We start from the raw sequence: 27456 nt of genomic DNA on the forward strand, positions 1-27456 counted from the left end.
ACAATCGATTAAATGCACCTATTGCATAGTGAGGAAACTGAGTTTCCAAAGCCCTTCTCATTTCCCTGTTACTCTATGTAGAAAGATGAGTATATTTGATTTCACTGTCAGGAGTCAGTTAACGAAGGAAGGTTTACAGGTGAAAAAATACCATTAGGATTGGGAATTCTTTCACGGATGACTTGTTCCATATTGTCATGAGGAGGCAGTTTCTGACAAATGCTGTATAACCTGGGCTAGCTCAGATAGGTTATCCGTGCTCTTTAAGATTCAAATATCCTTTCTTTACAATCTCTGAAGTGGCTTGATCAGTAGGGCCTGGCTTTCCTTGATCCAGCACCAGGCAGCCTGGCCCAGCTCCTTTTTATACAAATCATGTTATGGAGGTCACGTCTGCGTAGAATAATGGAACAGTCATGAGCCTTCTGGAGGGGCTTCGTCATTTACAAGATGCCTTATCCCCTTTGCTCCCTGGGGAAACACAGATGATGGAGGCATCCTGTTCTCTCGTGTGGCATATGGGGCTCAAGGAAGTTAAACTGAGTGTCCAGATTCACAGAGTTGACACAAATAGAACCAAAACAAGTAGTAAACGGGGAAACATCCCTTTTTCTTGGCTCTGATAGTTGACAAAATCTAATACGTGTCCCCTCAAGAAGGTTTGCAACTACCAGGGGCAGAACCCATGTCTCGAATGTTGGCAAACAGTGCAGTTCTGTGCACACAGTAGGCTTTCAGAAAGCATTTAGCATCTCTTTCCAAAGATGCCTAATACTGAGTTCTTTTAACATCATGGTCTCTTTCTTTAAAAAGGCACCAGTCTCTTCAAGCCTTCTTGCCTCTGTTATTGAAGGAAGGTGTAGTGATCTTCCCTAGTGTCCCTGCAGTTCTATCAATAAACAGTATTTGCCTGGATTTTCTGACTTGCTGAAGGACAACTGTGGTTATTAATGCTGGGAATGTGATTTGAAATTTTTACATGGTTTCTGGGAGTGAAAACGATAAAATCGTGTCTCTTTTCAAGACGGATCTTTTTATTTATGATACATCCTCTGAGATTTTTGCTCAAAATGGGAAGCTTCTGCTTACTTTTTAGACTTAACCAGTTCCTCCTGCAGTTTCCCTTAAAGAATTGTTCTTTGGGGTGAGGTTTCTAAAAAGAAATCAATGTCAAATGAAATTGTTAGAGGGAAAATAAAGTGTCTAAATTATATGTTTTGATGTTGAATATCACAATGATTTCAATAAATAAAAACTGACAAAGGACAATGTGTGCTTTATGATTGATTCAGCTTGTAGTGTCCAATTACATTGCAAAGCACCTCACTTTATGGTTTCAGTTCGTCACGTGAGCTGTAGGATCATGGACTGTTTATATTTTGGGGTGATTCTCCCCTTTAACCTTGAGAGTGTGCCCTCTCAAGAGTTTGAGATGAATAGAATTTCACTTGACCCCAGTCTCAGTTTTGTTTTTTTGTTTGCCTTGGTTAAACATAGGGCTTGACTCAGCCAGGAGCTTTTATGGTTTGTTCTCTTCTGTGGACCACTCTCTTCTTTGCCAGGCACCAAGGTGTGGCCCCTTCTAGTTTTTCTCCAACTTGCCTGATCAGTAAAATTACCTGGAAGACTTAAGATTCCCAAGACCTTTCCTTGGAGACAGGATGTTAGTTAGCCTAGGAGATTCTTGTCATAGAAGTTTGTAGCCCCTTGGTTATACCACCATGCCTAGGGCAGGCAGTTGGTAGACCTAGAGATAACCAAGATGGTTATGGTGGGAGAAGGGAGGCCAGAAGGAACTGGATGTTTTACTGCCTCGTGGACACAGGAGTTCCACAGCAACCCTCTAACTTAATACAAGAAAAGGCCGGGCCAAAGTTGTGTATACCTTTTGAACAGCCCAGTGTGTGTTTATACATGTGGTTGCACATATACATGTTTGTTGTTATTAAATAGCTGCCATTTGTTAAGCCCTGGTAGGCGCTATGCACTGTCTCATTTAATGCTACAACAGTTTTTTTTTAGTGGTGGTGACGAAAAGAGTACGTGACCACATCTTTTACCATTAGAAAAATATATGTCTCTGAGAAATTACTTTGGATAAATGTTTTCATTCACGAAGGTCTTTTGCACAAATTTACGTACGTGTACACCAGGCAAAGTTGTCAAAGACTTTGCAATGGACAAAATAAAGGTGACTAGGTGTCTCTTCAATGGAATGTTAGGTGAAGTCTACTGTATTCTTTCTTCCAAGTTACTAATTCTCCAGAGGTGTGTATCTTTTGTTATCTTTAACATAGGTTGCAGAAAACTGATAGTAAGGCAAATAAATTTTGTCTTATGGAGACTCAGTTGACACTACCCATCTTCCTTGTGGAAGAGGCCAGTTTAGTATCTATTAATTCATTTCAGCATTCCAGGTTGCTTATGTATGTATCTGCGCTTTGACCTGATTATAATATCGTATTGGTTCTTTCATTATTTGAATGACTTCTGTAAAATCTTTGAAACACATTCATTTTATATTCATGTAAGAATCATCATTTTAACTTTTAAAAAGATTATCCTTTAACTCATGTCATCCTTATGAAGTTTTATAAGGATATATAAAATGGTCATTATTGTCTCCATTTAACAGATGAGAAAATTTCAGCCAGTGGATGGGATTAGGAATCCCAATCATCTAGTTGAACTGGATGAATACATAGGAGCTTTTGGTTATGCTGGACCAGAGGATCTGGAACTCAGCAATTTAGAGTGGAGGCTCAGGTAGGCCAAAGCCGGACAGTGGGCAAAAATCCAAAACCTGGGTCTAGGGTGGAAAGTAAAGTATCAAAGATTTAAACAAACAGCAGTTGTGGGACATAGGGCAGAGGAGCTGAAAAGTTTGAATCTAGCGAAGGGGCGAGACAGTAAGGAGCCCATGATCCAAGCAGAAATCTGACCAAACAGCATGGACTGCTTACAAAAAGTGCATCTTGATATAGAGCCTTAGCAGTCTCTTTATGTCAGAGCCATTCTGTGGCCTCGTGTTAGCAGGAAGCAACCCCAGCGTGGGCATTTAAACTAAGCATAAAATTGGAAACACCTGGCCCAGTGAGGGAGCTAGTGGGTTGAGGCAGGCAGGGACTCCTGAAACCCACATCAGGACAATGGCCTTCAGCTGGGCTCAGCTGCAAGGACTTGCATTGATTTTTTAGCCATGTGGTTTACTTCAGAAAACTGCACACTTTCCCCAATTCCCCACGGAGCTGACCTTTTCTTAGCACCCTGATTAATCAAACTGTGTTCAAAGTGAAAAAAACTTCTCTGGCCAAGCTATTTTTAGTCTCTTGATGGTAGCAATGTTACCTGGTCTTTTTTTTTTTTTTTTCCCCTGACTTTAAATTATTCCTGAAGTTATGTCTGCTGCCATTCTAATTTGGAAGCAAAGTAGGTATTTTGGTAGCGTTCATTATCTGCTGCAATCAGGAAATGGTGATGTTTTGGAAGTAATTTAGGAAATAGTGGTGATTTGGTAATTACTTTTTGGGGTAGGACAATCTTCATATTAAGGCAGCCGTTCTCACAGCTTTGATCAGTTACATTACAGAGGAAAAAAGTGATTCCAGATTCGGCCCTGCATGGCTTGCAAGAAACCGTGAATAATGGTTTAAATGTGAGATGTTGAAAGTGACTTGGGTGCTCTATTCCACACCATTTTCTAATGATGCAGCCACCATTTTACATTCATCTCTAATTTTAACTATGAGATCTTGCAAAGTTAACTCATCATGATTACAAATGAACTGTAATCAGACCTGTCATAAATTTGCTAATTATTTTTTGTGCTCAGGTTTTAACCTCTGCTCAGAACTTCAGGCTCTGTTGAAACTCTAGGATGCATAGTACAAGTATGCTTTTTTTCTGAGTCTTCTCTAATCAGAAACCTAAGTAGCTCATGGCTAATTAGGAGAGTACTACTTTGCTTTGGACACGTTAGTTTTTTGCCTTGTATAATGTCTAACACATTCCTTTATATGCTGGAAGTCTCTGTACTAGACAGCTTAAAAAGTTATTTGCAATATGATACAACTCATTCTTAATATACTGTGACTTGACTCATAGAATCACTAGAACTCGAGATATAGACACACTGAAGGTCTCCTATAAAGAAGAAAAATAACCCTTTTATAGCTGATACACAAAGAAAAGAAAATGATAAGAAGTCCCTGATTATTCACAGGCGTGGTTTGCCCCTGAATAGATGAAACTTGGCTGTATTCATCAAAGGACCATAACTTTTTATTTTTGAAATAATGGATTTTGTAGAAAATAATGGCTGGTTTGCTGCTCAAACAATAGTACTCATATGTATCGATATCATGAGTTGAGCTACTTTGTGAATCAAATTTTGAAAAAATATTTAAGACAAAATTGCAAACTGGAAAAAGGACTAAGACTTTTGGGTCAGGTATGAATTCAGAGAATTTGAAACATATAACTCTACATGTAATTGGTCTGTTAATATCTAAAAACTGTTTTTGATGTTTACTTTTGCCAAGGGGTCATATCATATAAATTTTCAGAAGGACAAGTTTTCTGGGTGTACAGCAGAGCTTGTGCCCTGAGGTACTATGTTAGCCTCTGTGCTGGGGCTTGCTATTCTTTCATATCTCACCCAGGGCATTGGGTCTGGGCCAAGGGCACCTCTCAGCTCCTTAGATATTGCAACCTTGCTTTTCTTTATTCTCCTTATGCCTTCAGCAAGGAGGGAGGCGAAGGTAAGATTTTCTGTGTTCTCCACCATCTACAGGAAAGGCTTTTATGATGAAGGGGGAAAAAAAACTTCATTTCCCAGCCCAGAGGCAGCAGAGAACATGGTAGAAAGAAGGCTGGGTAGTGAGCCAAGGGTGAGATGGGGAAGCCATCCAATACTTCCAGCAACACTGGGGCTGGGCCCTTTTATCCTTTGGATCAGCTACGAATTATAAAAATTGGGGGCAGGTTTGCACATTGGCTTGGATAATTAAAAGCTGTTTCCAGCAACCAATTTGTATTCAAGCCATTGGGAGTCTTCAGGTGAAAATCGTCTTCCTGTCATTAAGGTTTATTCTAGGAAGCTGAAGAGAAGGGTTTCACAGGCGATGAGACTAGGGGTTGGAGGGAGGGGAAAGGGGTAACCAAATACTGACTTGTCACTAGTAGTCTCCCAGGCCAGGCCGCTGTGTGCAGGGTATCCCAAACAGGCCCAATCAGAAGCCCCATTTGGGGTACACATTCTCAGGGCTCCCCCTGGAGGAGATTCAGATTCAGGGATTCTGTGGTAGGGATGGGAATCTGGATGTTTAACAAGCGCCCCAGGTGATCCTGATGATGGGGTGTGAGAAACCCTGCCTATTCCTAGGTATTTAAAGAACCCAGTTTGCAGTGGTCCCACCGGAGAGCACGGGCTCAGACGGAGTCCAGAGCAGCAGTGGTACGGCCCTGGTCCTCGTCACAACAAGCGTGTTATCTTCTGGGAAATTGGAGCTCGCTATTTTTCAAACCCTTTTGATATTGGCTCACACGAGCCATTTTATTTGAAGACAGAAGAAGTAAGTGAATTTTACGTAAATTATTTGATGACTGCACCAGAAGCTTCCGGCAATGTGAAATAAGTTCTCTCATGATTTCCTTCTTGCCCCAGGCTTTAGATTTAGGTTTGGCTCAGGCGACCTCTAGGATGGTGTGGTGCTGAGGTACTTTGGCTGCTCAGATTAATTAGGCAACGTTTATTAAGATTCAGTAGGTTCCGTGACTTTGCCAGGGAAACAGATGATGCTCTTAGGCTTCACGAACTCCTTGAGACATAGTATAATTCTTATCCTTATCCTTATGACGAGATGGGGGTGGAGGCACAGAGAGGTGACCAACTTGCTTGAGGTTACACACTAGCCAGTGTGGTGATTCTCTGGTTCCCAAGCTTGGCTCTGAAGTGGTACCCTCTGCTGTGTGCTGGGGAGGCGGGGGGGGGGTCTCTGATGGTTGTTCCATGTGTACCCTCAGGACTTAATGGTTCTTTTTTACAGAATGCACTTCCCTCTCGTTTCTTGTTAAAAACTTTTTTTTTTAAAATATTGTTCTATGCTTTACAACTTACAAAGTACTTTCAAATGTCAAGTTTTATGGGATTCCCCACAGCAATCCTGAGAGGCAAGTTGTATAAATGAGAAAAATGAGTCTTAAAAAATGTAATGACTTGCCCAGAGTTGCAGTTACTCTTTTATTTTACTTGTCTTTTTAAAAAAATTGAATTAAGCTTTCTGAAGAGGTAATAAATGCCTATGGCGCAAAGTTCCGCCGGTACAAAGAGTACCGGTAAGAGTAAGCCGCCTGAGTATTGCTAACAGCCGTGGGGCCTTCCCCAGAGGCAGAACGAGGTCTGGAAGCAGCTCTGCTGACGCTAAGCTTGTGGTTTCCCCACTGCTCTGTAGCTCTCTTCCAGGGTAGCTTGCAGTAACCTTCTGTCTATAGTTTTCACTGCAAAGTTTGATTAATCAAGCGCCTAATATTTTGAAAGACTGTAGCAACTTAGTCCTATAGATAAAATAAATGGGGTGCTTTAACAATCGTTTCTCACCATCTCGACCCACCCCTACCAGGCACCAACATGCCAGACGTGTACATTTAGCTGTCCCTGAAGGTGGTCACAAAGGAGAATTTTCTTCTAAAAAAAAAAGGGGGTGGTGGATAATGCAGTTCTTACACTGCTGTGACCTTTGCAGACCTTAGGAAAATGCAGGCAGTGGAAAGGGCTTTGGAATAGAGCTTCTCCAGGCTTTCAGGCTACCAGCTGGGCGTGATCTTGGGCAAATTACCTGATCCATTCTGATTCTCAGTCTCCTCATCTGTGACACTGGTAAGACTGTGAAGAGGAAATGAGATTTACCAGAATAGGTCCTGGTTCTCAATACCTGTCCCTTTAGTCATATGAGATTGTGTTAGAAGTGGTTTTTCTTCCTCTTTCAGCACAAAATGCTTGATGTTTTTTCTTTTTCACAGCCATCCTTATAAACATTTGATTTAAGATAAAGCAGTGCTCTCTACATGTGCGTCTTTTTCAGTGTTGTGGAATTGAGTCCTTTGACTGTTGGATAGAGGTGACCTATCACAATGTCACCTCCTCTTTGGTCATCCTAAGAAGAACCATCGTAATTTCCCCATTCTTTTTTTTTTAAATTAATTAATTTTTGGCTGTGTTGGGTCTTCTTTGCTGTGCGCGGGCTTTCTCTAGTTGCGGTGCGCAGGGGCTTACTCTTCGTTGCGGTGCGCGGGCTTCTCATTGCGGTGGCTTCTCTTGTTGCGGAGCACGGCCTCTAGGCATGCGGGCTTCAGTAGTTGTGGCTCACAGGCTAAGAGCGCAGGCTCAGTAGTTGTGGCGCACGGGCTTAGTTGCTCCGCGGCATGTGGGATCTTCCCGGACCAGGGCTCGAACCCGTGTCCCCTGCATTGGCAGGCGGATTCTTAACCACCGCGCCACCAGGGAAGTGCTCCCCATTTTCTTGATCATGGTTCCCTGATTATTACATTATCCTTGCCCTTGTGAATTTTGCCCTAAGCACCGATTAGCACATTTATTGACTTCTTTGCTTGATGTCATCTATCTCCACCATTAGAGTGTAAGCTCCCTTAAGGCAGAGGATATATTTACTTTATTCACTGGTGTTTATCCAGCACCAGCACAGTGCCTGGCACATACTTGGTACCAAAGATACCAGTGGAATGAATCATTTTTACCAAAGTAATGAGACATTACTAGCTTTCAGTGTTTAACAATTGGTTTGCTTCCAGTTTTCTCTGCTTAGCTGCTTTCTTTGACATCTAACCCTAAGCAAGACAGAATATGTGGAAAGAGGAATGTCTCATGTCCCACTGCTATAGCCATGAATCCTGAAGCCATTTCCTTTGAGAATAGAACTTGGTGTTGGTAAGGGACAGTGATGGTTCTAAAATACCCTGCTGGTGGTGAACCACTGGGATACACACAGCCTCTTGTAAATCCCAGGCACTGATATTTTAATTATGACTTAAAATGACATCAAAGCACTTTATTAAAATGAACTCATGAAGCATTTTTTCTGGGCCTTCTCTATCACTGATTTATTTTGAAAAATTCTTTCTCTTCTTTGGGTGGGCTCCTATGTGAGCATGATGATCTGCTTTCTGGAATATCAATTCTTGTAAAATGTTTAATTTTACTTTCAATCCAAGCCAGACCAGACCCTACTTAATGAGCACAGGCTGGAACCACTGGGGAGTATTTATGGCCAATGCTTCCTGCAGTCCCACTTTATTCCCCAAGTGATAAGAAAACTGGAAGGTGGCTGATAAGTTGATTTAATCATTTCTGCCCTTGTTTGGCCTATGATGTCAGCTGTTTTCTAGAAGTATTCATACCGGCATCATTCCACAATGTGTAGCGTAATACAGTACCTTTTGTAGGCTCCTGGTCAGAATGTTCTGAATGAATAAATAGTATTGGTCTACTATTCTTTTTTTTTTTAATTAATTAATTAATTTATTGCTGCATTCGTTGGGTCTTTGTTGCTGCGCATGGTCTAGTATTCTTATTTATCATTAAGCCTATTTAGCTTTAAGCTCAACATATTCACATTTATCCAATGGCAATTTCTTTTCCCTTTAGAAACTTAGCAGTCTTGTTATTTTCGAGCCTATAGAGAGATCAAGTTAGACTCATCAACCATGGGTGAAACTCCTGACAATCAGTGTTGACATTTTAAATGAAATGTCTGAGAGAAGCAGCTCATTAGATGCACCTTTCATTTATTTGCTGTGTTCTTACTAAGTACAATTTTTTTTTTTTTAAACTCTAATTCCACCTACTTGTGGGTTGTTTTTTATTTATTTATTTTATTTATGGCTGTGTTGGGTCTTCGCTTCTCTGCGAGGGCTTTCTCTAGTTGCGGCAAGCGGGGGCCACTCTTCATCGCGGTGCGCGGGCCTCTCACTATCGCGGCCTCTCTTGTTGCGGAGCACAGGCTCCAGACGCGCAGGCTCAGTAATTGTGGCTCACGGGCCCAGTTGCTCCGCGGCATGTGGGCTCTTCCCAGACCAAGGCTCGAACCCGTGTCCCCCGCATTGGCAGGCAGACTCTCAACCACTGCGCCACCAGGGAAGCCCTAAGTACAATTTTGATTCAGTCAGGTTGACGTGGTTATAAGCAACTTGGAAACTGATCACAAGTCTAGTGAAAAGTTTCATCTTCCAGTGGCTCCATTTTCTTCTTTACTTGGAGAGCTTTTTAATGGGTGGGTTTCAAAGAAGAAAGGACCTTGGAAGGGCAGTCACAGTATAAGGTTGTGATCTTACAACCTGACACTGTGATAGTGAGGGAGTGTACCGAGGTCCTCATTTTGAGGGAGAGTACCAACGTCCTCACTTTGTTTTGTGTTTTCTCTCTTCATTTCGGACTTGAAGGAAGAGAACCCACTCAAGAAAGCCCAAATAGGAAGGAACCTATTTTGGAGGCATTAAAAGAATGGAACTTGGGGAATCTCACTGCAAGAAGTAGCATTATTACTCTGAGGATCAGGAAAGTCATCCGGCAGCTACACTGTCTCTCTCCTTTTTGTCCGAGTTGTATGATCTCCATCTCAGCTTTCCTCTGTTCATCCACTTTGTTGTCTTTTTTGGACACACTTTTCTTCTCTTTCACTTCCACGTGGTCCCACATAGCTTCTCATAACAGGCATCTCCGCCTCCATTGGCTGGCTGACTTGGTCTCAGCATTTTAAGTTCAAATTTTAGTTGAAATTGGACTAGCATAGATCAGTTGTCTATCTTTTGTTCCAAACTCTGGGTAGGGTTTGGGGCATCTAGTACGAATATGACTGCCCAGGTGCATCCCTCCAGGAGGATCTGGGGTGGTGGCCAACTCTCTCTGAATTACATGAGAGCAAAGAGGCAAAGATCTGCATAGCTAGGTGAAGTTTTCTCTTTTAAAGTAGATTGGCCTCGGTCATTTGAATAATTTCTGGTCTTTGAAAGTTTATATTTGAATAAGGTGCTACAGATGACAGGCAGTGTTGTCATACAGCATCTTTCTTAATCCTCCAAACTTTGCTGTAAGTGCATATCCTTATCCTGATTTTGTAGATAAGGAAGTAGGTTCAGGTGTGTGAGGTGATGCTCTCAGGGCAATACCAATATGGCTGGTAGACAGGGGATTCCAGTTCCCTGGTCATTGTACAGCTCCATCAGTGTCTCTAATCCAGACTTTGATTCATACACATGCAGTCAGTTGGGCAGATCACTAGGCACTGTTCTTTGTTATTTTAAAAAATGATGATGTACAAATTGATCTTGCAGCTAAAGGTAGGCAATTTGGAGCAAAGAAATGTTAGAACTGGGGCTGATAACCCACCAGGTGAACCAGGTCCTGTTCTGATGGGCCAGTGAGCCCTTGTGATTGTTTAATGCCTAAACTGGACAGCTTATTACATTTGGAATATCATTCCTGATTGAGAGTTTTTCCCCCCTTTTGGGAAATTTCATTTTATCAACCAGCTGATCGATTGTATATACCACTTTTTAAGGCTATTCTAGTTCTGTAATAACTACTTGTTTCTTACTGCTGCCTGAGTTGGTATTATACATAAGAAAGTCTGTTAAAAAAAACAAATGTTTCCCTTTTCATGAATGCTATACAGTGCCTTAAGAATATTATACAGATGGAGTTTCTAATTTTTCACAGTATGTAGAAGGTAAACAGTAAAGTACATTTAGTGGGAGATCGGTATGTTATCAATTTGAAGCCATTTGACTCTCAAATTCGGACCCCTATTTCATTTTAAACCTTTTTCCCCCCCTACTCAATACTATCCCCTATTCTAGCCAAATATCCCTTAACTTTCAAAGATTCATTCCCCTTTAGTTTTCACCTGCTTTGAGTTTTACTTCCTCAAGGAAGCCTCACTTGATCCCCTCTGCCAATCCAGAGTGGTCTCTTCGTGGTGTGAACTTTCATAGATGATGGCACTTATATCAGAACGGATAGTTAACCAAGTACAAAGGAGAATCTTGACCGGTAGTTGGCCTTTTATGTTTAAATATCCCCAACTAGGTTTTCAGGGTTTTGAGAGCAATGACCATGTCTTACCACCTTTGGGCCCACTGGAGCACCTCACACCTAGGTGGGTCCTCATTCATCTATCGAGTGACACTGAGCACAACGTGTGGGGCAAGTACTGTTTTACATTCTAGAAATGAGTTGTTCTAACTATTAACAATTTCATGAAGGAGGCAGGCACATAGTTGAGTGAGAAAACCACTAATAAAAATATGTACCTCTTGAAACAAATTCAGGTTTCTTTGTCAGTTGATTTCATTCCTTATCCCAAGAATTGAAACAAAGCTATTGTTTTTAGCATTAAAATTGTTCATGATTAGAAAATTCCTAAGAGCAGGTTATTAATGAAAATTAGTAAGCATGAATCATTTAAATGATGAAAAATTGTTCCTCCTTATTGTTTCTATGTTTAGTTTACCTTAGGTGAATTCCCTGGATCTCCCCCAATTCAGACTACCATGACTCTTTCCCAGCTGTTTCTGCAGTCTTAACTTTGTTTATTTTTTTGGAATAACCAAGTAGGGTTTTCTTATGCCTGTCGTTTCTCTCTGTTCTGCATCGAAACCATAGCAGTCAGTAATATTGTTATGTAAAATTTTATTCCCTTAGCGATTTTTCCAGATTGTCAGAAATCTTTGAAAGAACCATCCTCCTGTTAAATTAAGAAGCCAAGAACATCTAAAGCCAGGAAATTATTGATAGCCTCCTAAGCCAACAGCAAAATTCTTTCTCTTACATTGCAATGAATAATTGATTTTTTTTTTCTTAAGTTTTTTTCTCCTGTGGAAAGATCTTTTTGCTATTTCCTCTGTGAAAATAACCCCTGGCGTATATATCATGACACTTTCCCACTTGGTGGTAACTTTAACATTTAAAACCAGTAGGGTTTTTTCACTAATTAGATGAATATTTCCTTTCAAAATTCTTTAGTTAAAAAAAAAAAAAGTACAAGGAATATTAGCATTGCCTGATACAGGGGCAAAAAGAGTTCAAGATATGAGTGAGTGTTGGTTTTCAATCACTGCATTAAGACACCTGACGCAAAATGACGCTATTCAATTCTGTTTTTATGTTTTTGTCTTGTTTTACATCCCTGTCTCTGGAGAGGTTAAGATGACCTGTTTCTACACAGGATAAGTAAGACCAGATTGATGTCTGCATGTTGTACTTGTTTTTTAATGGATGGACGGAAAAGGTAAATTCTCTGAAACCAGTGACGTGTATCTGTGTCCAGGAAAGGCGATTTCCTTGGGTGTCATCTGTAGTGAAGTTGGACACCCTGTGCTCTATATGGAGGGCTGCTAATGTTTCTAGAATGTAGATTACTCCAGGATGACTGTTTTTGACTCAGTGGACCTAAGATTTGTTGACATTGGTGGCTGAGATGTATAAATGTTTCAGAAATTCTGTCACTACCAGGGATGTTTGAATTCCTCTTTAGAAAGGAAAATACTCTGTATACTACTCAACTTGCAAAGTCCCCTACCATTGGAAAAAAAAAAAAAAAACATGCTTCACCACTATCCTACTGATGTTTGTGTAAAGCGTTGAAAGTGGTAGATAAAAAGCAGGAGGGCAGTCAGGGATTGGTAACTGGGTTCATCATCTCAATATTCTACAAGAGTTGAGGTTTCGTCTCTGGATGAATGTGCTTAAAAAGAAGCTGGAGGCCATGTGCAATTATCTACAAATGCTTTGAAAGTAATATTCTGAGACATGAATTGCTATTTGCATAAAAATGACTCCTGTATTAAAGAATCTGTAAGGTGCCTTAAGCACTTATTTTACCTCTCACTGCTAATAGCTGTTATTATGCAGTTGCAGAGTGGAACTTTATTAGCAGGACAAAGCACGAATATATCGGTGTGGTTTTTTTGTTTTTTGGGGGTTTTTTTGGCAGGGCCACAAGGCTTGCAGGATCTTAGTTCCCCGACCAGGGATCGAACCCAGGTCCCCTGCAGTGGAAGTATGGAAGTATGGAATCCTAACCACTGGACCGCCAGGGAATTCCCATTGGTGTTATTCCCCTACCACAACAATCACCTTTTAGAATCTTGTGGAATTCACACAAAACACAATGACTTTCGGAGCTGCTCTTTCTTTTCTTTAGTCTGACTGCTTGTCTTATCATATTCCCTCTGTAATTCTCCAACGACTAAAAATTAGAGCCATAGTAACAAAGTGCCCATCACAGACATATTTCTCAGTGACCAGCATTCTCTTGCTAACAAATTCAGAGCAGAAGAGAGGAGAGACAAGAAAAAGTTTGGACAGTGTTGATATCTGAATTAAAACGGGTTGTAAATGAATATACATGCTTATTTTCTCTCCAGAGGGTTCAGGTGGTATCCAGAATCCAGAACAGTCAACATGTGTGGGAGAGAGATCTAAAATACAAATGTAAGAAAGAAGGTGACGAGGCCTGATAAATGTTATTTTCTTCCTTCTAAAGAAAAATGCTCAGCAGACACATATGTCACGTTATCCTTATAAAGAGGAGATGGTCAGTCATGCAGTTGGATGGAAGCAGTTGGTCCAAAGAATGTCTTGTGGTCTTAGGCCCCTCATTGCTACATTTCTAAATCTGTTATCTTATCTGTAAAATAGGAATCTTTTATCTTAAGAGGATATTTACTGAAGTAAGTTGAGCTTACCTATATGAAAATGCTTACCATTGTACTTGGAACATGTTAGTAATCAATGACTATTAACTGAATCAGATTCTATGTCTGGCCTCAATGAGAAGGTGGTTAGTAGAGGGAAAAAACCCACACACATGTCAGAACATTCAAAGGAATATTTTGCCCTTCAAAGTCTTTGCTCTAGAATGTGCTATGCATATTCAAGAGATACTTACCTTGATGTATAGACGTCTGTCTACAGCTATATTCATCTACCTATATATCATCTATCTACCTACCTGCTGATTTATCTCTGTGATAACCTTAATGAAGGCAAATGTTTTATAAGGGTGAAGTTGAGTTTTGAAAATGTTATCTGATACTAGGTAAAGGACCACTCCCCAGGTAATAAAGTTTTCAGTCAAAAATAAATACTACCATAAAGTAATGAGACCACTGTCTTGTGGAACTCATATGTCTGAATATAGCTCCAAAAAAGGGTTCTAAAACTAGCTAGAGAAAAGCTACTGCAGTGGAGTAAGCCCATAGCTTCCATGAAGGGGATGCATTGAAAGACGCCGTTGACTATAAAAGGCTCTATTAAGTATATTTATAATATTATATAATCTATATACTAGGTATTAATCCTAGGAATAATCCTTGAGGGAACGTTTGTGAGACCAGTCTAAGGACAAATAATGATTTGATACTTGCACACTTTGATCCACTGAAGCATTTTGTTTCTATCAAGCACTTATTGTTAATAGTTTAATGGAATGATGTTCTCTATCTTACAGAAAACAGCTGTAAAACCACATTATTGTCATTGGGATGTTTTTTGAACTGCACAATTAGAGGCTCTTCTTCAATCTTTCAGTAACATGTCAAAATGAATCCCATGAGGGAAAGAACTTGATGTCTTGACTTGGGAGTCCGTGAAATTGAAGTTGATAATAAAAATGTATCTTTATTCTAGCTTTGTCACTCCTGGCCATGTGGCTCCAAGCAAGTTTCTTAATTTCTGTTTCTTCTTGATTGATAGAAAATGAGAACAATACTAGTTCTTGCCTCAAATAATTGTTTAAAAAAATAGTTTATACATATAAGATGCTTTGGTACTTGGCACATGAGAAGAACTCATAAGCTATTACTATAATTTTAGGTAGATCTAGATATGGTTCAGTTTACATTAATTTTTTTTTTTTTTTTTTGCTATTTCTATGTCCCTGGGGCATCAGTGTTTGGGTATTTCCTATGCTTTGAGACAAAGAGGAATATTCATGCTAAAACACGCATTCTTAAATGTATAAGGGCAAAATTCTTTGCGATAGCAAACAGTGATGGTGTTTGCTGTTCTATTTATGGCTCTTTTAACTGTGAGTTGCCTCGGATATCATTGGCAAAGTCTGAGCAATAACTAGCACCATTTTATCCTATAAAGAAAAAACTGCAACTGATCTACTGACAATCATTAGATACCTCTTAGGGAAACACCCTCAAGATCTTTTTGTTGCATAGAATCTAAGATTTCTATCTCCTGTTCTATTGGCACATCTTTCTAACACACTGTAGAAGAATTGTTTATCAACTCATCGTAAAGGAAATAGTGACTCTGCTTCTGTATCCAATTAACTTGTACCTGTTAAAGAATTCACAATTTATGGGTGGGGGAAGGGAACTTCTGTTTCCAAATGGTGTTATTAAAGGCCCTGAGGTTATATTTGTCTTTTCCTTTATCACATAATCTGCTTTACATCAAAGCTAATTAGTAGAGATGTGAAGAGATAATTGTGCCTTCATGATTAGAGAGTTTTAACCCTTTTGCTTTTCCTTTTGCAGGTAAGTGAACATGGCTTTGGGCACTGCTCCTTATACTTGCCGTCTGGCCTTTACTCATGTTGCCATTTTACGGACTAAAACTCAACAAGGCAGTTAAAAAGAAATATGCAGGTACTGTGGATACTATCGAAGTGTCTGTTCTAAGGGAGATGGTAAGTGTTTTCTATTTTAACCCTACCTGATGGTACCGAGGTGGGCAGCCCCACTCCTTTCCCCCTCCTCCCGGCAAAAGTGGCTTTATTGGTTTAGTAAGCATCTCTAGCTGGCATGGCTAAAAAAAGGAGATTCACTTTCAGGCCTGTTGGATATGCTTTTGTGGAGGAGAGTTTCTACCAAAAGCCTGAAATCATTTGGCATTGTTGGTGTTTTAAGTATATCTGTGTCACAGTGCGATGTATTTCACATCTGGCTGGTTTGGAATGAAATGTATATCGTGATACTACAGTGATGTAATCGTCCACGAAATGGTTTTTGTAGCTCAGAGAAAAGAAATTCTAGGTTGAAAGAGCCCACCCGAAGTAAAACAATTCTAAATTAGTAGTTGCCTAAAGTCTAGAGTATTATTAGATCGTTTTTTTTTTAATTCACAGTTCTAAATCAAAGAAGTATAATTGGAGTTTCCTTTTTAAATATTTGAGGGCTGTATTTACTATACTGTTCAAATACTAGATCTATATTTACAAGGGAATTTTAAAGCATTTTAAGCTAAACAGGAATGTGAATTCCTATTCAATTCACTATTGAAAGGATGTACTGTCATTAAAAACTTTTAAAAGTATTAAGTAGCTTTTTAATATTACAGGACTGTTAGAGCTAAATCCTTTATATATTTCCATTGTCAATTCCCTTGGAATTAAAAGTATGGTGACATTTTTGCCTTTTGTTTGAAATTGGGAATTCAGTTTACTAGCTGGCCATTTCTTTTTGTTGAGAATGATGATGATGAATTTTTCACTCTGGTTAAAAATTAGATCCAGAAATGTTATATTTAAATATAAATACTTGGTGGGTTTTTTGTCGTTCTTTTCATTTATTATTGGAAAACATATTGCATTAAAGTGTTTTTTTGAAGTATGCATTAGTGTGTTTTCAGGTTGACATACTTTGAAAATATCTGGATTCATTGGCTTCTTGTTGTAGCATCATCTGGAATAAATGAATAGAAATATTGTCATTACCTTTAGAAATTTTACTCTATAGAGGCTCAATGTTATGAGTATTCCAAATGCTCACCTATTTCAACTTGACTTTTTTCTAAGAATATGTTTAGATGCTATATATTTGAGAGTGATTCTTTTAACTCTTAATTGTTATGCTACTATGACACTTTAATCTTTGGGGGATGATTATTTTAATAGAAAACAAAATTCTCTCTCAAAGCAACAAGTTTTGTACACCTGACACTTTCAAACAGCCAATTTCTAAATGCTGGATGGATGTGTGTATAAATCTCATTTTATAATGGTGGTCATGTTCTTCAGTGAAGTGTTATCATTCACATTTCACAAATAGGGGAGCTATGATTTATAAATGAATGTTATACTCACTAATTTATTTGCAACGTGACTGCTTTGACTGCTAATGGTAAACATCCTTTAAAAAAGGACATAAAAATTGAACTTTCAAAATGAGGCCTTCAGAGCATTGGACATGAATTTCAGACCTGTGAAACCTTTAGTTGATCTTCTGGATTCTTAAATCTTGTATGTTGTAAGTCTTATTACTGGTTTATTCATCAGAAATGAAAACTCAGTCAACATTGTGATTTGACCCAATAAACATCATATTATCACTTCCTAATATCACGGATTTCACTGGGGAACTCCTAGGCACACGAGTTTTCAATTCTGATTAGAAGCAGTCAGGTCTGCATCACTGAATTGCTGAAATCCAGAGCCTTGGATCTTGGGGAAATGAGGGTTCTTTAGAACCTTCTGAGAAGCTTAAATATCACTTAAAATACTGAATTGTGTTTTACGTTTGGAGCATATGGTTTATACCATATCATCTCGTTAAGTCCTAGAAGATGCCCCAGCCATGTCTTTCTCTTTAAAAGAAGTTCACAAAGAGCCCAAGTTGTTAATCTTGGGTGAGCTTTCCAGAGCCTCTCTGGAACTGAGTGATTTTTATTTGCAATGTGTGTCATTTGCACAGTCCTTAAATGGTCCTGATGGCAACCAAGCTGCCTTCCTTACAGGAGCTGAATCATTTTGGTGGCTTTTATTGCAGGACAGTGCCTTCTTTTATTAAAATAATGCCATTGGATGGGGAAAGAAATAGTTGTATTTGCGTATTTTTCTATGTCCCGGAGCATTCTTATGAGTTTCATTGTTGACATATGAAAACATGCGGTAATCACCCAGTCCCTTTTCTGCTCTGCTGTGCTCTTCTGAGGAAATGGATTTGAGGGGGTTACTATGAATATGAATAGTTACTTAACTGCAAGAGGAAACGTGATCCAGGTGGCTGTAGAAGCACGGTGTTTTTGAGGGCTGGCTAGACAAGTCTGAACTTAACTCACGCAGTGAAACTCACCTTTTCACTGTGTGAACCGTGATAGGTTACTTGATCTGTTTGGGATGATAATATTTTTTGTTGTTGGACAACATGCAGTTGAATTTCTATAAAATCAAAAGATTTTTTTCTGACTCCTTTAACTTATTTCAGAGTTTTCCTGTATAGATACTAGAAACGTTGCCCCCAACCACCCCAAAAAATTGGAAGATTGTGAATCGGTTGGCGTGTCCTAATTTTCTTCCCACTTCAACTGTACCTCTGGACCCTGCCTCTGATAGATTTTGCATCATAAGTAACTGTACATATTACACATCAAATAGCTACCAGTAAGTTTAGAAATGTCAGTAAATATAAGGCTTAACTCACAATAGTGACAAGGAAGAATTTCAGTTGTATTTTCCTTGTAACTTTCCAAGAGGAATAGCTAATGCTTAATTTGAGCAATAGTTAGTTCTCATGAGTTAAATATTAATGACAAACGAATGGAAAATCTTAGTGGACAAAACAAGAAGAAATTAACATTGAACAAACTTAATAAAAATTAATTTTCTTAGTCTGTAGGTAAAATGTCAGCTCTTTCAAAAACATATTTTATATATCTACCTCTTATTTTCAAAGGTCAGGCATTTTTTTTAAAAACATTTTTATTGGAGTGTAATTGCTTTACAATGTTGTTAGTTTCTGCTGTATAGCAAAGTGTATCAGCTATATGTATACATTTATCCCCATATCCCCTCCCTCTTGCATCTCCCTCCCACCCTCCCTATCCCATCCCTCTAGGTGGTCACAAAGCACTGAGCTGATCTCCTTGTGCTATGTAGTTGCTTCCCACTAGATAACTAGTTAACATTTGGTTGTGTTTATATGTCACTGCTACTCTCTCACTTTGTTCCAGCTTACCCTTCCCACTCCCCGTGTCCTCAAGTCCGTTATCTACGTCTGCATCTTTATTCCTGTCCTGCCCCTAGGTTCATCAGAACCATGTTTTTTTTTTTTTGCAGATTCCATATATATGTGTTAACATACAGTATTTGTTTTTCTCTTTCTGACTTACTTCACTCTGTATGACAGACTCTAGTTCCATCCACCTCACTACAAATAACTCAATTTCATTTCTTTTCGTGGCTGAGTAATATTCCACTGTATATATGTGCCACATCTTCTTTATCCATTCCTCTGTCAGTGGACATTTAAGTTGCTTCCATGTCCTGGCTATTGTAAATGGAGCTGCAATGAACATTGTGGTACATGATTCTTTTTGAATTATGATTTTCTCAGGGTATATGCCCAGTAGTGGGATTGCTGGATCGTATGGTAGTTCTATTTTTAGTTTTTTAAGGAACCTCCATACTGTTCTCCATAGTAGCTGTATCAATTTACGTTTCTATCAACAGTGCAAGAGGGTTCCCTTTTCTCCACACCCTCTCCAGCTTTTATTGTTTGTAGATTTTTTGATGATGGCCATTCTGACCGGTGTGAGGTGATACCTCATTGTAGTTTTGATTTGCATTTCTCTAATGATTAGTGATGCTGAGCATCTTTTCATGTGTTTGTTGGCAATCTGTATATCTTCTTTGGAGAAATGTCTATTTAGGTCTTCTGCCCATTTTTGGATTGGGTTGTTTGTTTTTTTGATATTGAGCTGCTTGCATATTTTGGAGATTAATCCTTTGTCAATTGCTTCATTTGCAAATATTTTCTCCCATTCTGAGGGTTGTCTTTTCATCTTGTTTATGGTTTCCTTTGCTGGGCAAAAGCTTTTAAGTTTCATTAGGTCCCATTTGTTTATTTTTGTTTCTATTTCCATTTCTCTAGGAGGTGGTTCAAAAAGGCTCTTGCTGTGATTAATGTCAGAGTGTTCTGCCTATGTTTTCCTCCAAGAGTTTTATAGTGTCTGGCCTTACATTTAGGTCTTTACTCCATTTTGAGTTTATTTTTGTGTATGGTGTTAGGAAGTGTTCTACTTTCATTCTTTTACATGTAGCTGTCCAGTTTTCCCAGGACCACTTATGGAAGAGGCTGTCTTTTCTCCATTGTATATTCTTGCCTCCTTTATCAAAGATAAGGTGACCATATGTGCGTGGGTTTATCTCTGGGCTTTCTATCCTGTTCCATTGATCTATATTTCTGTTTCTGTGCCAGTACCATACTGTCTTGATTACTGTAGCTTTGTAGTATAGTCTGCAGTCCAGGAGTCTGATTCCTCCAGCTCCATTTATCTTAAGATTGCTTTGGCTATTTGAGGTCTTATGTGTTTCCATACAAATTGTGAAATTTTTTGTTCTAGTTCTGTGAAAAATGCCAGTGGTAGTTTGATAGGGATTACATTGAATCTGTAGATTGCTTTGGGTAGTATAGTCATTTTCACAGTGTTGATTCTTCCAATCCAAGAACATGGTATATCTCTCCATCTGTTTGTATTATGTTTAATTTCTTTCATCAGTGTCTTATAGTTTTCTGCATACAGGTCTTTTGTCTCCTTAGGTAGGTTTATTCCTAGGTATTTTATTCTTTTTGTTGCAGTGGTAAATGGGAGTGTTTCCTTAATTTCTCTTTCAGATTTCTCATCATTAGTATATAGGAATGCAAGAGATTTCTGTGCATTAATTTTGTATCCTGCTACTCTACCAAATTCATTGATTAGCTCTAGTAGGCTTCTGGTAGCATCTTTAGGATTATCTCTGTATAGTATCATGTCATCTGCAAACAGTGACAGCTTTACTTCTTCTTTTCTAATTTGAATTCCTTTTATTTCTTTTTCTTCTCTGATTGCTGTGGCTAAAACTTCCCAAACTGTGTTGAATAATAGCACTGCGAGTGGGCAACCTTGTCTTGTTCTGATCTTAGTGGAAATGGTTTCACTTTTTCACCCTTGAGAACGATGTTGGCTGTGGGTTTGTCATATATGGCCTTTATTATCTTGAGGTAGGTTCCCTCTGTGCCTACTTTCTGGAGAGTTTTTATCATAAATGGTGGTTGAATTTTGTCAAAAGCTTTTTTTGCATCTATTGAGATTATCATATGGTTTTTATCCTTCAGTTTGTTAATATGGTGTATCACAGTGATTGATTTGCATATATTGAAGAATCCTTGCATTCCTGGGGTAAACCCCACTTGATCATGGTGTATGATCCTTTTAATGTGCTGTTGGATTCTGTTTGCTAGTATTTTGTTGAGGATTTTTGCATATATGTTCATCAATGATACTGGCCTGTAGTTTTCTTTCTTTGTGACATCTTTATCTGGATTTGATATCAGGGTGATGGTGGCCTCATAGAATGAGTTTGGGAGTGTTCCTCCCTCTGCTATATTTTGGAAGAGTTTGAGAAGGATAGGTGTTAGTTCTTCTCTAAATGTTTGATAGAATTCGCCTGTGAAGCCATCTGGTCCTGGACTTTTGTTTGTTGGAAGATTTTTAATCATAGTCTCAATTTCAGTGCTTGTGATTGGTCTGTTTATATTTTCTATTTCTTCCTGGTTCAGTCTCAGAAGGTTGTGCTTTTCTAAGAGTTAGTCCATTTCTTCCAGGTTGTCCATTTTATTGGCATATAGTTGCTTGTAGTAATCCCTCATGTTCTAGTCAAAATTCCTAGATAAAGCATTTTGTTATTTCAGTTGAGTTGAAGATATTCTGTAGTCATTTAAGAGAACATTTGAAATGTGTCTTTTTTTTTTTTAAAAGACTACTTTTCATTTCTGAACATTCCCTCTTATATGAAGAAATGTAATCTCCTTTGGCAGCACTATGGTTTGTAATATGGAAAGAAACTGAGTTCCCTGTAATGTAGTTTGCATTCGACTAGGATGCAGATTAGAACGAGTCCTCAGTGTTGAATACATTAACTCTGCCCTCTCCCCGGACCTCCTGTCTGCTCTCAGGCGCTGTCCTATCCACCCACTTCCTCCTTGGCTTACCTAAAGTCAGAGGCTCTTACAAACATATTGATTTGGGCTTGCAAGTTCCCTTATTAGTAACGAATACTTCTGGATAGAGAAGCCACTTTGTTTTTTGATGATGTCCTTTTTTCTTTTCCTACTTTTAAATGACCCAATGTAATGATTACATAGTTAAGTTGAGACTCTAAAGTCCTGGAAGGCAGAATATTTATATGGTTTATTTGCATCTCTCAAGATAGTATTTTCAAACAGTAATATTTGTTTAATAAATGGGTAAAGTTACCACAATCATCTAATTGAGAAGTGCTATATTATGTATGTCTGTAACAGAGATCTCAAGGTGAGAACTTTAGTCCTTCAAGGAAAGTTGTTAGAACCCTCTAGAGCAATGATCCTCAAACTTTGGTGCTGTAGGAATCACCTGAGGTACTCGTTATAAAATGCAGCTTCTGAGATCTCACTGGTAGTGATTCTGATTGAGTGGATACGGGGCAGGGCTCAGGAGTCTATTTAGAACATTATTCCACTTGCTACTCTGCTGGTAATCCTCTTACCACAGATGGAGGATTGCTGCTCTAGGGTCCTTTGTCTCAAAACCGTACTGTTTTTAATGCTGTTTTAGAGTGCCTGCACTTACTGTTAGGGTAGGACCTGAGAATTGGTAAGCAGTTCAATAGCTTTCGGAAACTTATCTCCCCCCGCTGTGTGTGTGTGTGTGTGTGTGTGTGTGTGTGTGTGTGTGTGTGTGTGCATACACACACACAGGGTATCTGGTATCCTCATGTTATCTGTGTTTCAGATATATTCCCAATTCCCTCTACAAATTGAAACTCCTGTTTCTTCATCATCCATAGCTAGGTGTCTCCAATAAAAACCAAGAGACTAATTTGAGGCGGGGTATGCTTGACTGGCGGGTGCTCCATGTGTTACCCCTTCCCAAAGTGCAGTTTACAAAACTCAGATGAGTAACTCTCGTGGTGAAAATTTAGCTAAGAAGACAGATTTGGAGGATAGGCGTGCAGGCAGAAATGATTGGGATCAAGGATCATTCTTTTTGGAACTATTCCAATCATACCACCTAGGGAAGCAAGATCCACCCATATCTGTAATGCTATATTATTAGTAAGTAAACCAAACCAAGATGGTAGCTTTTTCTGGTCAATAATGTATACAACCATATATACAAATATGGAATCATGATGTTGTACACCTGAAACTACTACAAGGTTATATGTCAATTATATTTCAATTTAAGAAAGTAACAGATGCTGCAGCAACTCAGCTAATTGAGTCAAGCTCTCTGATTTTTGATGTGCCATGATTGTTTTATAGTGGATAGCATTTAGTTAACCTAGATGTTTCTGTATTCTTTAAAGTCGGTAGGTATGAGGGTGGAAGGGATTGTGGGAATCCTGGCTGGAACAAGACTGTCCTTACGTTGATAATCAGTGAAGCTAAGTCATGGGGACATGGTGCTTAATTATACAGTTCTCTCTATGTTGCATGTGTTGGAGATATTTTTTAGTAAGACAGTAAATTAAAATAAGCTTAAAGCATCTCACTAAACTTGGTCCAGCTCTCCTTTTTGCTGTCTTGGAACTAGTCCCTCAGAAAAGGAGCGTTCTGTTACTCCCAGGGCCCAGCTCCTCTGCAGGCCAGGCTTACACACCGCAGAGCTGAGCACAGGAGGGGAAGACGTACTAGCGTTAGGAGAACATTTTGTTTTAAGTAGACTTTATTAAGGCGGTGTTTTCCTCCCACATCTCTCACATTTTAATTTGGACAGGAAAGGTCAAACCAAATTGATGTTTGGATGTTTGTTTCAGTCCTTGATTATGAGATTTCATGATGTCTCATGAATTGTTGATAGTTTTCAAAAGAGTTGAGCTTTTTAGTCTTCCTTTTGACTATTTATGAAAAAATATATTGTGTATATAACTAATAGTATAAATCATACATTTTATAGAAGAATGATTATTCCTAAGAGATGCCCAAATGCTGCTGAATAGGACCTATCTAAATTTCTTTTTGGCATGGCATATTATAAGTAAGATACCTGTGAACTTTCAGAAATGACTGGTATGGCTTTTTATACATGACCTTTGCAAGAGAGACTGTATATTTTTGTCAAGTATCCAGGATGCTAATTAATCTTCATGAACATATCTAGGCTGCTAGACCCTGTGAGGGCAGGAACACGTCTTCATTTGTCTTTTCTCCCCTGAAGCATCTTGAGGACAATATCACAGGGACCTTGACTACGACAACATAAGGGGCACAGTGGTTAAAAGAGATGCCACTTTACCAGACTGTGATTAAGAAGATGATGGGCCTAGATTGTTTTAATCAATCACTTGATAGGACAAGCATGTATTCTTTGAAATCAATCATTTTCATTGGGTTAGTGTGAAGTAATTCTAATATCTTTATCCTTAACATGGCTGTGTTGATCTTTTTACAAATATATTTGTAATTGGCCACATTGAAATTTGGTATTTTTAATAACATACAATAATATCTAGTTCTTTGCATGGCAGTCTACCTAGCAAAATCAGGCAAGTCAGTTAATGATGATGGAATGGCATATAATGTTCAGTAAAAGAGCTAATGCAGGACTTCCCTGGCGGTCCAGTGGTTAAGGCTCCGTGCTTCTGCTGCGGGGGGCGCAGATTCGATCTTTGGTTGGTGAACTAAGATCCTGCATGCCTCATGGCATGGCCAAAAAAACAAAAAGAGTTAATGCATGCATTGCAAAACGTATTATTGTAAAAGTAATCGTAAAAATAGGCTAACTTCAAATTTGCAGTTTTCTTCCAAAAGACTATGTCTAAACAGTAATACACGCAGATTCAATATATTTAAAGAACTACGCATTATGAAGAAACAGTGTTTCACAAATGAAAGTTTGCTTCCTTATGAAATTCTCTTGGACCTCAGGAGTGTGTGAAGAGCAATTATTGTAATCCCACATGGAAGGTGAACCACTGCCTATAGTTGAAGGAGAAAGAAGGGAGAAAAAGGTCTTAAGAGTAGAGGTGGAAATGAGAGGCTTAGGGAAAAACTGGAAGAAAAAAGAGATGAGAAGCAACTTTGGAGGTAGAGGTTGTGGGTGGATTGTCAGGAATCTGACGATGATAATGGATGCTCCCACAAGGGGAAGACTCTAACGCAGATAAACCTCTAAAAATATTTTCTTTTACTGAGAGATGCTGGAATTTCTATTGTCTGAGATAGAGGAGTGAAATTGTATTGATTTGTAGCAACCATGTTTTATCTTGCTGAATTTTCTGTGCTTTGCATGGTACATCTTAATCCCTATATTATTATTTAGGACAATGCTTTTCCAACTGTGTGCCTGAGAATCACTTAGGTAGTTTGTTAAAGCTGTGAAGGGGACCTGAGCATCTGATTTAAAATAGGTGGCTGCAGTACTAATCAACTGAAACTTTTTGGTAGGTGAATATTATCACACAAAATCCCAAGCAAAATCTCACTGTTCTTTATGAGCTCCTAGAGAGCCATGTATAGCAATACCAAAATGAAATAAGAACAAAAGCTTAATCATCATGTATACATTGAGTTCCGTTGTAGGATTTTGCTTTCTCCATTTTTGTGCTTACTTGTATCACAAACTCAGAGCACAATCTGCACACCTGGCTTCCTAGGACTTCAGTGTGTATGTCATCTATTGTTGACTTTTGCAATTTGAGTATTTTTAAGTGTACCTGAGTAAGTACCAGGACAGCCATAATCTCTGAGGATGCCATTGAGAGGGTTGATCTCAGGTGCACATTGATTACAAACCACTTGGGCCATTTTTTTTTCAAAGCCTGTTTTGTATTCAAAAATAGAAACAAATTCTTCTTGCGACAAGTCCTTTCTCGGGGAGAACTGAACATGGGTGGTAGTCTGTCTAAATGTTGGTGAATTAGGAAGAGGAAAAGATGTGGTACCAATGGGTGAGAAAAAAAAGACTCAGCCCCTGTCCCTCCATCTGCTTCTCAACCCCCTCCCAGCCAAGCACTTCAGCTTTACCTACCTTGTGTTTTTCTCCTTTGCAAGTTAGGATGATCTTTTTTTTTGTCTTTTGGTCTCGAAAGATTGTGCAAGGAATACCGAATAGAAGTTCAATGTTTTTCTTATCTTGGAAGGAAGGTTCTCTCACCTGTAGAGTAATTAAAGTTGAATAAATTGAGCCGTAATAATAAAAAGGAAAGCTAATGTTTATGTGGAAGGTTTCCTTGAAGTCATTTTGGAGAAAAGTGAGAGATTGTTTCCCCAGAGATAGAATGCTATGCAGGTTTCTAATTATGAAGAAATAATAATTGTGAAGAAATAGCAGGGACTTCCCTGGTGGTGCAGTGGTTAAGAATCCACCCGCCAATGCAGGGGACATAGGTTCGAGCCCCGGTCCAGGAAGATCCCACATGCCTCAGTGCAGCTAAGCCCGTGCACCACAACTACTGAGCCTGCGCTCCAGAGACTGCGAGCCACAACTCCTGAGCCCACGTGCCACAACTGCTGAAGCCTGCATGCCTAGAGCCTGTGCTCCACAACAAAGAAGAATCCACCGCAATGAGAAGCCCGCGCACTGTGCAAGGAAGAGTAGCTCCCACTTGCCGCAACTAGAGAAAGCCCGCACGCAGTAACAAAGACCCAACACAGCCAAAAATAACTAACTAACTAACTAAATTAATTAATTAATTAAAAAAAGATAGCAGAATAACAACTAATTTTGCCTTGCTTGCTTTAACAACGGTTTGTTGGAGTTTATCTTCAGTTACTTGGTAGCAACCAAATTGCTCAAAGCATCGGAAAAGGGTTTCATTCATGATTCTGCCATTAGAAATATAATAGCGTCTGTGGAGAGTTGGTTTAACACATGGAGAAGCAAAAGGAAATGTTTCTTAACGTCCCAGTACTTGTTTGAATTGTAAGCACTACTTGGTATTGAGTTACTCAGCTCTTGGGTTCAGTAGATGACTGGAGACTGGAGAGGACAGCAGTAAGAGTTCCATGGTTCCGTGTTGAACCTTTGTGGTGTCACTACTGGTCCCTCTCCAAATACTAAATCATTCATCAGGAGAAGCAAAGACTCATTTTTGTGTGCATGCATGCATTCATTCATTCATTCAATATTGAGCTCCTTTATGTGCCAGTCACCATGCCCACCCTGGTCATATAAATTAGGAGCAAGCAGTTTTGTTATTCTTGAAATCTGGGGACAGAAGGGGGGCCCAAGAAAAGAAAAAGAAAAATGAAACACGCACACACCAGGGATCTGTCCTTAATTCAGATTACATCAGCTATAAGAACACCTATTAAATGCCTTTTGGAATAGGGATTTGCAAAGACGAGTTAATTATTAAAGACAAGCCTCTGGAGTCTCCTAAAGAATTCATAACTAACGGTTGCCTCTCTGCTTGAGGCTTGCTGTCTTTTAATTCTTTGCCCCACTTCATGTTATAATTATAT

General features: G+C 39.0%; 1 protein-coding gene across 8 annotated transcripts in view; it reads left to right on the forward strand.

Moving 5' to 3' along the window:
• ANK3 (ankyrin 3) overlaps nt 1–27456 on the forward strand; it is a 562075-nt gene that overhangs the window by 208770 nt on the left and 325849 nt on the right. The window contains exon 1 of one of the 8 annotated variants that reach the window (XM_082407427.1): nt 15575–15719. The exons of the other annotated variants lie outside the window; for them this stretch is intronic. Within the exon in view, the coding sequence (XP_082263553.1) occupies nt 15624–15719 (96 nt within the window). The 5' untranslated portion in view covers nt 15575–15623. Of the gene's footprint in view, nt 1–15574; nt 15720–27456 lie in introns of those variants that run through there. 8 annotated transcript variants of the gene reach the window in all.

Source organism: Balaenoptera borealis, assembly GCF_965194805.1.
Source record: "Balaenoptera borealis genome assembly, chromosome: 10".
Classification (NCBI taxonomy): Eukaryota; Metazoa; Chordata; class Mammalia; order Artiodactyla; family Balaenopteridae; genus Balaenoptera; species Balaenoptera borealis.